Below are 14,039 nucleotides of genomic sequence, written 5' to 3' on the forward strand. Positions count from 1 at the left end.
AAAGTATCCTTGTTGCATAAACTGGGATTTTATATTTGCTTCACATATTCCCAAAATGTACTCCTATCAGAAGACTTGAGCTCGGTAGAGCATGGATGACTGCTTGTGTGAGGAAGGATGTCATGCAGGTAGAGAAAGTTCAACAAATAAAGGAATTGGTTTTGGTATTTATAGCGGATAAGCCTATTCAAACTGTCGTATTTATTTCGTTTATAGGCCCCATGGGCTACTCTCTCTCTTGTTACCTCAGGCAAGAATGAGTATAAGCTCACTGCAGAGGTCAGTAAGTACTCACTGGTGCCAACACTGAGGGTAGTTTACACAAGTATATGCTGTTGGTGTTTTCGAGGGTCATTTGTATCAGACCCTGTTATAAGCTCAGGATTTTGCCTTGCCAGAATGTCAAGCTGACCTCATGACAGATGCCTTCTGTCACACAGTGCACTCATTTAGAGCATTTGACTTTGACCAACTTCAGTTTGTTCAAGTTAGGGTGATCTAGCTGATCCTTACAGCATTTTTCAAAAGTAATCGACTGGCAAGTTCTTGTGTTGACAGACAATATAACCGTGATCTAATATGTCAACAAGTGTAGTAGAAAAAGGCTGGTATTGTGCATGCTGCCCACTCAGTAAACTAAAATTGTGTTTAGGTTGTTGAAGTCCACAAGCATCAGACATCTGCTTCACCCTTGCTGCAGATTTGGTCACCAATCATTTCGAGATGTTGGGGGTACCCTCATAGGTATTTCTTTGCAGCTGACCACATTGTGTTGTTCTTAGTAGATGTGACTGAGAGGGCTTTGTTACATATATCCACCTCTCATCAGAAAGAGGAGATCACACTGCTGGTACTTCCAACATGTGCTTTCAGTTGTCGGATGAGGCTATTCTGTTGCACCCAGCATCTATAACACTTTAGGTGGGAACAGGTCTGCATTTGGTCTTGATGCTTTTAGGGCTTACTGCAGTTATATCAATGAGGGCTGACATTGCCAACGGAATTTGACGTACACTGTTTTTTCAGAAGATGTCTTCACTAGTAAAGCAGTCTTCCAGAGGTGGCACCGGAATACCGGAATTTAATTCAGGCCAATTTATTGAGTTTCTGACCTTCGTAGAAACTTTGCCTTAATTTAAAGTGAAAAAGATTCTACATAAAATAGACCTAAACAGGCAGGTCTTGCGAGTAAATAATGAACAAGTTGATTTGTGTTACACATACCTTCTTTCCAAGAGCTTGGATGTGACTAATCACACAATTTCCAGAATCCTAAATATCATGCAGGTGGCTGGAGGTTTGATATCCCATTACACGTAGTGGGAGGGGTAGCTAGCAAAAATAGAAGCCAAGTCAGACACCCAACCTCCTTGAAGAAGCGGATATGCACTGTACCAACATGTAAGGTAAGCCCTTACTTTCCCCATTGATACGTGGTGATGGTGCGCTGAAATGTGTAGGTTGGGGAATTTAATCCAGCTGTGCTCCCCTTGCTCAGCTACCGCTCAAACATCGGACTTGGTTGTCTTGATCCCCCATCAGAAACACTTCCACCTGGGGCCCATGCATCCACAAACGGCTGACCAGCGCTTGTTTCTTTCCTGAATGGCTGCCTAGGCTTGTTTTGTTATCTGGTTATTATTTCCAACAACTGTTACATTTCGTACCGACTCCTGGGTGCAATTGACTGAGAATTATGGTTTTATATTGTGATAGCCTGATTAAAGTGTTATGGCTGTGAAACCATGGTTACTGTATGGTAGTGATGCTCCATGTAGTGATATGACTAAAATTAATAAAGCGATACGGTGGGGGAGGTTTGCACATCTCAGTGTTTAGATGTCATTTTCAGCATCCGGGGCCCCAGCAGTGCCGTAGGATTTTTGAAACACTGGGAGTGTGCAAACGTGGGGTCTATGAGTAAAGAGTAGAGGAGTGTTGTACCTACTTTTGCTTCAGGCCGTTCATTGAGCTACATGTTGATGAATGTTTTCCATGGCTGCTCAGATGTCACCTGTCACCTCTATGATCCTAAATAAATCTTATTTCCCAGTGCTTCCTTTTCTTTGAGCGACCAGTTTAAGATGTCAACTGTTCTGAAAATAAACTTGGGAAATGAGGCTTTTTATCCTTATGAGAAGGTTACATTTGTAGAGGATCACTGCTGTTATTCTTCCCGCATGGTGTTGTGGTAGTAATAGGTTGGATTCAAGAGTGTATCCAAAGGATTTGTTATGAGGGACTGAAGCTAATTGGTAATACACTGGGAAAGGATTTTGATCCGTAGTTGAATGTGTGGTGAGTTGTTGGAAGTTAATAGGCCTAAGAATCAATGTTTTTGCTTAGGGTTAAGGGATAACAGGGCAAAGCATTTTTTTTAAAGTGCCCTGATAGGAGTTCATGGAAGAGATGTCGTCTAAGGTACTCTGAGGAAGCAGCTGTTAAGTGTCAGTACTAAGAAGGCTTATGATCTGAAAATGTTCACAGGCCTCAATGCTGAGAGGATTAGATGATTACTGCAATAATGTGTTATCGGAGGAAAAGCAAAATCATGCAGTTTGGGAAGTGTGGCTATAATTAGGTCTGATACCTAGTTTGTAAACGAATAAATGCTGGAGCCAAGGTTTTGCTCAGAAGTCCGCTGCTGGCACTAAAGTGATGCCGATTACCAAGGCTGTGCAGTCTTTATTCCATCTCATGCCTCTTTAAGCTACCATCAGACATACCGTGGCTCTTTATCTCATTCTTTAATTGTTTTTATTACTGCTTTCTCCCTATGTTAATGTTTTTCCATTTTTCCTTCCCCTTTCTCTCCCTCTTTTCTGTTTTCTCTCAATCTTCCTCCTGATCAAAGTTTGTTCAGGAAAAATAAGACTCTTTGCAAGAAACAGTGCCGGTAGACACCTGCAATGACCAGCTCAAATTAAGCTCAGTAATTACCCCTAAAGCTGGCATTTTTAATCTGTTTGTTTGGCAAACACAGAACTTTTTCTGACTCGAACATGAATGAGGACAAAAAATGTGGCTGCATCCTCTTTCCTGCCTCGGTCTAACTGCGCTCGCATTTCAGGGGTCTGCATTCATAGCGTAACTTTGAAGCAACAGAATGGTATGTGGAATGGACGAAAAGGTAGACGGAGAAGCCTGCGCTTTCGAAAGCTTTGCAGGGGAAAGATACTGGTGCGGTTCAGAAGTGTCTGAAGCTGGTCAGAGAAGGTGTAGTGAATGAATGAAAGTCTGCTGGACTACCCTTGCTTGTACAAATAATTCTGCGTTGCTGCTGTAATGAAGACTGGGTTCTGCTTGCACACATTGCTATGTTAGCATAAGTTTATTAGAAGTTTAAACGTCATTTTGCCACTTGGCCGCTTTTGCACAAGACACTACGTGTAACTGTTATTGTAAGTTAAACTGCTTGCTTTTCTTCACATGAGAACAGTCTGTTTTTCACATCCCTAGACTTACACCGCGATCTTAGTCTGTACACTGTGTGCAGAAGTCTTCAAGGTCAAATAACAATGTATGCTGTTGCTTCAGGTTGATCGGCCCACGCTCTAGACACAACACACACACAGCTGCAAATATCTGAAACTCGGGTGCCTTTAATATTGCATTGCATGCATGACGCTGGCACTTGGAGAAAACCTTTCCATCTACAGAGAGCGTTGCTGATCCTGTGATGTGATTCACCTCAGCTGATATTGGAGGTATGGGGTTCCCCTTTCAAACCTAGAGACCTTTTATTATTATAAAACTAGCTTCTAGCCAGGGGAGGGTGGTACACAAGGCGCTATAAGACCTGTTTCCACTATCATTATAACATGGTTTCTCCCTTTGTATTTTATGGAATTGTTACAATGCTGATTGTTTTATTACTAATCATTTGCCTGCTTATGTTAGCCAAAATACTGCCTCTTAAAGCATGTAGTTAAAAATAAACATTTTAAACTTTTCCGTCTCTCTGATTACTCACGTTGTGGACTTGTATGAGAATAAAAAAACGAAAGAGTGTTCTTGATTCCCACCAGTCCTGAGAGTACCCTAAGTCGCTTGTTCTGGGTTTTCCAATCATTGGTAGCTTCGCTGTAGTACGGAGAACGAATGAGACACTGATGCTAGTCGGATAGGGGTTCTGGGTACTGAGGTGAATTTTTTGGTACACCACAATTCACTGAGGTCCTTGTTTCCTGTGCATAGTTCTGTGCGTGAGCAGAATCCACGCAACACTACCTTAATGCCTAAATGTCTCTTGGAGCCAGTGCTTAATTTGTAAAAGACGCCCCTGCTCAGATGCCTACAGCCAGTGCTATTAAACATCAACACACCAAATGCGTAGTCTTGAATGCACATCATGCCTCTTTACTCCATTATCAGACACACCCTGCACCTTTATCTTGGTCTTGCAGGTTCCTGCTTTCTCCCTAAGTGATGGGTTTTCTGTCTTTTTCTTCGTCTTTTATTTCCCCTTGTGTGTTTCCCCCTCTTGCGATCGGTCAATATCTGGTGAGGTGAAATAAGTTTTGTCCCCAAATAGGAGTGTGGGGGCCACACTGACTCAAATTAAGCACTGGACATTAAAAAGACTGTCAGGGACTACAACTACTAGTGGCGGCGGTAGGCTTTTTTTTTAAACTTTATTTTTCATCTTGCAAGAACAAAAACAAATTATCAATGATACAGCATATAGGGACATACCTTTGATGTGATTGGCAATACTTGGGAGGGTGTTCCAAAATGTCACCGACCGCTGTAAAGACGTGATTACCCGGTCAATGTTCCTGGCCAGCGCCTGTGTCTCCGTCGGCGCAACCTGTATCCCCAAGTATCGGAAACCCGTCCGCTCCCAGCGTAGCCCCAGGTCCGGAAGATCTTCTGGGGGCACCGAGGCTAATCCTGCCAATAGAAAGATCAGTGACTTGTTTCGATTGAGCCGCAATCCAGATACCTCTCCAAATCTGTCCAATTGACGCAGCAGTTCAGGTAGTGCGTCCCGAGGAGAAGCTAAATAGAACAAGTGGTGGCGGTAGGTTTACTTGAAAGTCCCACTTAAACATAAAGAAGCGATGGTGAAACGAACCATGCAAGTGGAAAACTTGCACTTTCTGCTTAACCCTTGCATATAGCTTTTAATTCCTTGAGGGGCTTTTATCTGTTTTATGGTGCTGCACCTTGGGAGCAGGTGAAGTGAACACTGGTTGGCCAAAAAATTTAATTAGATTAAGGAATCCTTTAACTTTAGGAAGACTATTTACATGCAGGTGGTCTGCCTGGAATTTAAATTGTTTCATAATGCAATACTGATTCACTCAATGAATTGCCTTGCCTACCATCTAAAAACTACCCACCTATCTACTCTCTGTATATGATTGTGATCTAAAAATGTTCTTTGACTCCCGAAGGAAGTTGGAAGTCACTTCATGCATACAATTCAATTCCCTTGTATATTTTAATACGACTTAATTTTGTTTGAAAGTATTACTCAAAACATTCTGTTGTCTACCAACCAACGGAGGAGATACTCACACCTAGAGTCCACATCCTGTGCTTTTTAGCACGGTTTCCACTTTCAATCATTGCCTCAAAATTGTATTTAACTTATAGACCTGCGTTACAACAGGTTTTTTTGTGCAATTGTCAGAAGATGGAGTAGAATTTGATGCACTGTCTTCCAAGGGACGTCGACATTGATCATGTGTAACTGTTAACCATTTTATTGCATTGCACTGCATTGAATTTTGAGTAGTATTTGTATATATTTCCATTTTTAAGATCTCACATGTTTAGTGGTGATGCCAGCATATTTGATTTCTTCATTCAAAGCAAAATTGAAGGAGTCTTCTGCATTGCTGTTTTTTTTTTTTTTGATCTGCTACTTATCAGACTATTGTTCACTTTAAGGCCTGAAATACAGAAATTGTATATTCTGGCTGAATTTAAAACTTGATATATTTGTATGCATGAAATATTTTACGTTTTCTATATGAAAATAAACGACTTTTGCAAACATAAAAAATGTTGCAGCTTTCCTGCAAGAATAAGCACAATAATGTACGTGTTGGCTTGAGGATAACAGTCCTATAAACTCAGTGTACCATTTAGTACACTCTCAATAATGCGTCTCTTGATGTGCACATTTAATACCTATATTTAAGTATCCTCAAAGGAAAGCGTAAATGATGTACCTCTAAATCAGTGCTTGAGCTTAGAAATTGTGATAGGTGTTGTAACCAATCTTGTATATCTGATACACCGAAGACTGATGTGGCCTGCGTGCTTTCAGAAGCAGTCGTATTGTAAACAAGACTCTGAGCTTTTTGTGATCTATTAGTCCTAACTTAGGTATTGCATATTTGTACTCCTCCCTTGATTCCCATCAGGCAGAACTTAGAAATTACATTTTCAGTCTTGAATAGATACTGAATGCCCTGAGTAAAAATGTGTCCTAACTTAGGTATTGCATATTTGTACAGATCACGTAACGAAAATGCATATCACAAAACATCCTGGAGCAGATCTGGTTTGCTACAGTCACTAATGTATACATTTTCCATAAATACCATGGTTGGCGTTGTCAACATTTTCTTAATATACAAGAAATCACAATCATCACAACACATGTAGTCATGATTACATAATTCTCTCGTGCAAAATATGTATGTACACCCCGACCCGAAACTTGGATGTCCGAGATGAATTATCAAAAAGTAAAACTTTACACACATCAAGATTATTACTGCAGGCTTCTTGAACTTTCTGGCTGCTGTCATTTTAGTGACATAAACTTTCTGGCCTACTTGATGGATTTGAAAGCAAGTAAATAACCAGAGGACCCTTTTTTAACCTAGCTTAATGAACATACCTTTTCTACTTATTTGAATTCCTCCAAACTTCAAGTACCTTTCAAATGGAATAATTTGTTCCTCCATTTCACTAACTGAGCGGTGCAACTGATAAAGATGAAGTAAGGCCTGTTTTTTGGCCTGCTGATATGATTGTGAAATTGTAACGTACCATACAATTCTACCCATTTTTGAAAGAAGAGCATGTGAGATAAGAGGCTCCTAGTAGAGTATCAGGTGAACTAGTTAAGCTGCATTGAACGTATTACTTAATTCTTTTTTTTGTTCCGATTGTTGTGGTGTTTTCTAGTATTGCAATGTGTCTTGATTAAAATCCCTCCATAATAATTCATCCTGCCCTACAGCATATTATAATTACAGGATTCAACGTGCACTATAATAATTGACTGGGTTGTACTTGCCATTCGGATAGCTCTCTCTTTCTCAGTAGGGCTTGCAGTGCTTCTTTGGACATTACAGAATGGGTAGAAAGGGTGTTAGTAGGAGAGGAGAATGGAGAGATGGCCTTTACAAGGGAATTCGACTGCTATGGCTGCCTGGCCTTGGGTATCCGACCAGGCTTTAGTGGTGACTGAATGAGGGGTGGGCATGCAGGATGAAGAGGCAGGAGGTTGGTGTGGTTTCTGCAAGGGGTCATGCGTGCATGGGAGACTTAGAAGGCAGGTCAACAGCTGTGACTTTCTGCCCTTGGGCATCTTACTGTTGGAATGGCAGGTGGGAAGAGAAGACTTGGGGAGCCTTACATGTCAAGTCAGCAGTTAGGACTATCTGGTTGTCCTTCAGAGTCTGGCCTCTTGAGGTGGTGAGAGGAGGGGGCAAGCCTTGCAGGAGAGGGTCACCGACAGGAGGTGAGGCTTAGCAGTAAGGTTGGCAACTGGTGCGGACTAGCTGATCTTGAGTATCTGTCCTTCAAGGCAGGGGGAGAAAGGGTACCTATGGGGTAGAAAGGCTATGGCTTGCAGAGTGCTGAAAGGCCAGGAGATGCTGCTTTATTTGGGCTGTGTGATCTGCTCCCATACCCATGTGCAGTCAGAGTACCTAATAAAAAAGGTCGACTTGCAAGATTTCAAATGTTCTGCTCCTCCATGTCAGCATAGCATAGATGACCAATGGTTCACATCTTTATATATGCTTTGAATTGTCATGTACATCATTGAGTGGTTGATGGTATTTTTTAAATTATTTTTAAAAGCAAAATAACCGAAAGTGATGAGTAATGATCTTTCGTTGTTAGATCCTATATTAATTCACAGTGTCTCCCTGTGCTTTAGTACAACTTTATTGAAAATATTGACCTGGAAACAGATAATCCCTGTGTATTTAGTATTTTATACACAGTTTATTTTTTTCTAATAAAATGTGATGCAGTTTACTTAGTCTTTTGGCATATTTAAAAAAAAAAATATTATTAATTCTGATTTTGGTTCTCATGAGAATTTTTATGAGCGAGTGTCTGATGTGGATTATTGTTCTGACAACATTAGTATATTTTGATATGTCAACCACAACTTCTCTTTTGTGTCAGAAATCTTTCTCCGTAGGTTCCTTCTAGACCACCATTTACTTTACAAACCCATTATGTGACATCCCTTTTAATGTACACAAAAGACATGCTTCAGTTGCACTGTTTGATCCTCCCTTGATTCCCATCAGGCAGAACTTAGAAATTACATTTTCAGTCTTGAATAGATACTGAATGCCCTGAGTAAAAATGTGTTGTTTCGAAAAGCGATTAACCAATGTTTCACTCTTTGACTTCCCTACACTGCCCTCCCTCAGCCAGAGGAGCTAACGCTGCTGCTTATCAAGCTGAGACGGCAGCAGGCTGACCTGAGTAGCATCCGGGAGCACACTCTAGCACAACTCATGCAGCTTAAGCATGAGCCCTGCAGTCCAAAGGTCAGCTATGATGTGTGTCATGTGCCATCTTCACTAATCGTGAGCCATTCATTAGTTCGTCTGTGTCGTGCAACCATCTGTGAAGTGTATTTCAGATCGCTTTGTGTTTGATACATAGATAACATATATTTTGGCTTGGCATTTGTATCTTATTTACTATTAACCCTTTGAGGTAGTAACAAAGGACGCCTGTGACTTGATTAGACGAATGAACAAATAAACCTTTATGTGAAAAATCGGGTTTGATACTTTACAAAGGCAGTAAGGTCACCGAGCGAAAAAATAAACTCTTCCCTTGAACAGTGTGTTGAATTGCCTAACAAATTCTAATCTTTTTTTTTTTCAAATTAATATTGCTTATTTTCTTCTGTTAATTTCTATGCACACTTATGAAACCTGTGAAGAATGTGTTTTATCGCCTATATTTACATTTAAAGAAACACTCCGCTAAGCGGGGCTGCAAAATGTCAAGTGCTGAATTGCACAGCGAAACTTTTACCGCATGATGAAAACATGTTTCATTTGCATACTTTGCGAGAGACTTGTATTTGTTTTATCTCACACTGTAGCTTCTAATATTCAGTTTGAGGAGAATGCATCTTTATTTTCTTTAAAAAAATCGTGTTTATTAATTAAATGTTGAAAATGGACTGGCATGTTGTACGAGTTCCCTTGTTAGTTCCTTTATCGTTTTCCACAATATGGAATCTATTTAATTATGGTGCTCACTTGTGTTGTTAACAAATACTTGGCTGTAAAGTGTATTTGCGCCTCCCACACGCTGCTTTCACGTCAAGCATGATTATCCAATTATTAAGGCATTCTTACCGTTCATAAACGTTCTCAACGAAAATAACATGGCAGCCGGTTGCAGGGCATGATGTTGGTGTGTAAATAAAGGAGACCTCAGAAGTAGAGTAAGTGCTACATTTGGTCAGCACGCTCTTCCTCGTATGTCTGCCATTACAGATTCAAAATGGTTGACGAAGTCCAGCCAAATAATAACAAACTAAGTAGAGGCCTTGAAATACTGCCAATTCATATGTAGTATCAGCTTGTAAGTGGTCAAGTTATTGTAAGAACAGTATTTATAGAATGTGCAGCAAGTTAAACCAGCGGTGGCCGTGAGACTGTCTAGTCAGTTCCATGTCCGTCAACTTGTTGTTTTAGTCAGCTTCCATTTTATGGAATGTGTACTCAGAACCTTCACCTACAAACCATCTGTGCCAGTGGATGTTTCACAACTATACTGATGTTATGATAGTCCGCGACGCATCAAAATTAGGCAACATTTAGTTTTGTCCCAATGTTATAATGCTTGCTTTCAGCAAGTAATTCAGGTGTCTCTTTGGAAAAGAAAGTGGTAAGAATATTTTAATTTCAGTGGCATTCCGAAGTTCCTCAGACAGAAAATATAGTGTATTCAGAATACTAAAACCTTTTTAATGGAATCATACAGCACGATCACAAGAACATATCTCTTCCTGGATAAATCGGAAACAAAGGATATAAAATGCGGTATGTCAAGCGAAACACTTTCAAATCGACAGAATGCAATGCGGTGGCAGATTCTGTGGGTGCATGGGAAAATATTTATCATTTCAGAAGGGAGTTCAATTTACAAGATCACCGCTGACCAGTGGAAAATGTTGGACTGTGTTGCTTTAATGGGCAAAATAGTCCTGCACTTGCCCTTTTTTAATTTTATAACCCATCCATTTTTGACTTTCTCTGCCTAGGCCAGACAAAATATCCTTCCCATATGGAATCTTTAATTTGGATAGCATAACTGAGTCAAGTTAATTCATAACCTCAACACGTTTGGAGAGAAGGGTCTGTCCTGACCTTCTGTTAAATGCCTCATCAGCTAAACAAAATGGACTATTGTTTTAAGTGACTGCCATTCTACCCTAACTATTTACTTTTATACTCTGGAATAATTGAAACAATCCTATAATGTGTCTGCAAGATCCAAACTGTGAAGTTGTGGTTTTTTTTAATAGGCGGGTGCAGTATAGTTATGACGCCCCTTAAATAAACAGTCTGAACAACAGATTGCGTATGACTTTATTAAGTTTGCTAGGATTATTTTTTTTATTATTTTACAAGTTTTATATAGTGCAAACTTGACCCGAAGGTATCAGGTATTGGAGCGCTTTACAAAGCACCATTTGCGTTACATAAGGCCACATTCATTTTTGTTAGGCACTGATAGATTAAGTGATTTGTGCAGAATCGCAGGCTGTTCAGCGTCATTGCCGATAATCAAACCCAGTTCCCTAATTCGAGGCCGACTGCCCTAGCCGTTAGGCTAACTCCTCTCCCCAACGGGTTATGTTTGTTCCCATGGTCAGTGATAATCAACCTCCTAAAATGAAATCTGTATTTGTTCCTGGAGACTCACTGCCTTGCCAGGGTGAAGTATTGTTGATACTTTGTACTTTTTCATTATTGCAGGAAAGGTTCAGGGCATGATACAATAGGATTTTTATTTTACCCTAGATAGCATTTAGTCTAACCCAGATAGCTCTTCATCTAGAGGTTCTTAAAAGCAGACTATCAAGGACTTAACAAATCTAGAGGTTACTTTACTGGACCTCTTAATCTCAAAGGCAATCATTATCAGACACCTGACGAGCAACAGTTTGGAAATGTATTAAGACGACAACAAATTACCATTCTACAAAGTTGCTGTGTCTGCTTTCGCAAAACAGACCTCCACAAGTCGAGGCCAAACTTCCATGGTACTAGTCTAAATCTGACGCTCGTACTGTAAGGTTTAGTATCAGTATTTGTAGTGAGTGTGCACACCAGATTCATGTACCTAGGAGCATATACCTAAACGAGCAGATGGCACTTTTTATAAGTTGGAAACCAAATCTTTGGTTTTCCAGGTTAACAAGATGGAAACCGTTGCTATTGATCATTCACTACTGGGAATACCAATAAGTGGGCAGTATACAGCCATGCCTTGCTTAGAGAACCAAAATTATTCTATGGCAATAAGGAACTGGCAATAAGCAGTGCAATTTCTTGAAATAAGAGAAGCACAGTTTACCTAGCAGAGTTTACTTGCAAAATGACTGAAAAGTTTGCAAATGATTAAAGTTGCTTAGGGATTTGTAATAACATTTTTTGTTTTAATAAAACGATTGTTGGGATAATAATCAGGCTTTTCAGTGTGTATATTGTGCTGTAGAATACCAAAGATTTACACAGTATAAAAATACAGAGAAATAATACTGTCCCAATAATGACTGTATATCTGGAAATTATAAATGAGTAAAACTGGTGCAGGGTAAATCGGAACAAGTGATCAAGAAATTAGGCTGGCTGCTCATAGCACATTGTTAATCACACATTCCTATAGTGGTTTCTCCTGTGAGTACGTGTGCATCTAGTTGGGTTAAATGAGGAAAGAGTTTACCTGCTATTACAATCTATTTTCTCTGAAGTGGTGTCCTCATCCTGGAGACGGGCACTGCCCTAATCAATTTATGAAATTTAGGAAAAAAATACTTTTGCTTCCAAAATGTTCAAGAACTTTTTTGTGTGTAGGAGTGTGTGTACACCTTTTTAATATGGTATCCCTCCAAAAAGAATAAATATGTATGAGCGAAAGTAGGCATACTGTCCGTGCTTTAGCATATGTTTTGTTCCTCTCCATCTTTATATGTTCTTGTTTTGCTCTTTTGTGCAAATATTTCCGCCCATGGTGCAGGCACTGGTCTAATCAATAGTTTCCTTGAGGTGTTCCCAGCGTTAAGGCACTGCGCATCATGGGGCCTTGCAAACCCTTCGAGTGCTTGAAGGATGGCCTCTGCACCCAACTCCTAATCCTCTGGTGGTGGGTGTGGCACTAAGCTCTTTTTCCTCTGCACCAAGTAAAAGAAGCAAGGCCTGCAGCAAGCGATAACCCTGTCTAGACAAGAAATTGCCCTGTCTAGCCAAGATAGAGTGGGCAGACTTGTAGCATCGAAAGAAGCTTTACCAAACGACCCAGTGGGTCAGTCGTTGGTGTGAACACTCAAAGTTCCTTTTCCACTATGAATGCTCTCATTTGAACTGGTACGTATGCAGCTCTAACTCTGCTGATGTGTTATAGAATATCGTATTTCAATAACATTAATTACGTTACCATGCGATATAATATCAAGGGACAGATCGATCGTTTTTGTGTGTTGTAGTTGGTGCGATCTGTTGAACTAAACGAAGGAAACAGTTCTCTGAATGGACAGTTGTTGTAAATTAAAACTTACCACTGGGCACCAGTGGTTCTCCTTGGATGGAATCATATATAAGCCCCGAAAGTAGCTGCATAAAAGTATCAAAAAGCTGTGGCTACACCCAGTGAAACTCATTGCATTAAGGATAGCTCATCTGCCTTTTTGCACATTTCAGCGTTTGCATTGACCTTGTGAGCTGGATCTGCTACTTTGAAATGCATGAATTAAAAGGAAATGTAGCACCTTCTGAATTACAGATTACTAGCTCCTTAAAACACCAATATTCTCTCCCGCTGCAGAGGCTGGCTGAGGCACTGTCTCTTATGGGCCCTAGTTTGTGAATGACTGCTTGCGGAGTTACTTTGGTTGCCATACATTATAAAAATAATAGAGACCGCATTTTTGTGCGAAATATTCTGTGCTGCCCTGAAAATGCCCATCTGTGCTGAAGAAATTTTCATAATAATGCGTGCAGCTATGTCTCGCTTTTGCCCCCCTAATCTGCTCTCAACAAGAAATGCAACATCATCTTTGGTGTATGCTTTTTTTCTCTCTCGTGAAATAACTGTGGGATGCCTGGAGCGTGAAGTTTTACATGAATAAAAAAAATAAAAAAAATAAAGTCGCATTACTTTAATGTACCCTCGCCAAAAATATGTGCTTTTTTTTTTTTTTAAACAAAATATAATAAATTCCAAGTCGAATAGAATTGTGCACTTAATATTTAAGCAAATAAACTATTCTTGAATAATCCACAAAGGCTTCAGTCAAAACGAATCGCAAATAGAAATGTAAAAAAGAAAAAAATAGAAATATTATATAGTAATGAAACTTTCTCAAAGGGTTTTTAGTTTCATATGTGGTTTGTAATATTTACAAATGTTTCATCTGCATTTGCTTTTTCCATAAAATACTTTTTTTTTTATTTACTTACCGAAATTAGCCAAAAATATTGGTCTGCAGCTTGAGTTTCATAATCAATTTGTTGTATTTTGGCTGTCTGAAAATATTCCGTTTGTGGTTTTGTTTTAATAATGGTTGATAAACCTCAGTG

At 39.8% G+C, this 14,039-nt stretch overlaps 1 protein-coding gene across 17 annotated transcripts in view; it reads left to right on the forward strand.

The window, feature by feature from the left end:
• The window catches only part of PLEKHA5 (pleckstrin homology domain containing A5), a 1,155,627-nt gene that overhangs the window by 889,362 nt on the left and 252,226 nt on the right, over positions 1-14,039 (forward strand). For 9 of the 17 annotated variants that reach the window (XM_085652691.1, XM_085652692.1, XM_085652698.1 and 6 more), the window contains one exon: positions 8,640-8,759. The exons of the other annotated variants lie outside the window; for them this stretch is intronic. In XM_085652691.1, the coding sequence (XP_085508817.1) occupies positions 8,640-8,759 (120 nt within the window). The remainder of the gene's footprint in view (positions 1-8,639; positions 8,760-14,039) is intronic. 17 annotated transcript variants of the gene reach the window in all.

Source organism: Triturus cristatus, chromosome 4_1 (assembly GCF_964204655.1).
Source record: "Triturus cristatus chromosome 4_1, aTriCri1.1, whole genome shotgun sequence".
NCBI classification, from domain to species: Eukaryota; Metazoa; Chordata; class Amphibia; order Caudata; family Salamandridae; genus Triturus; species Triturus cristatus.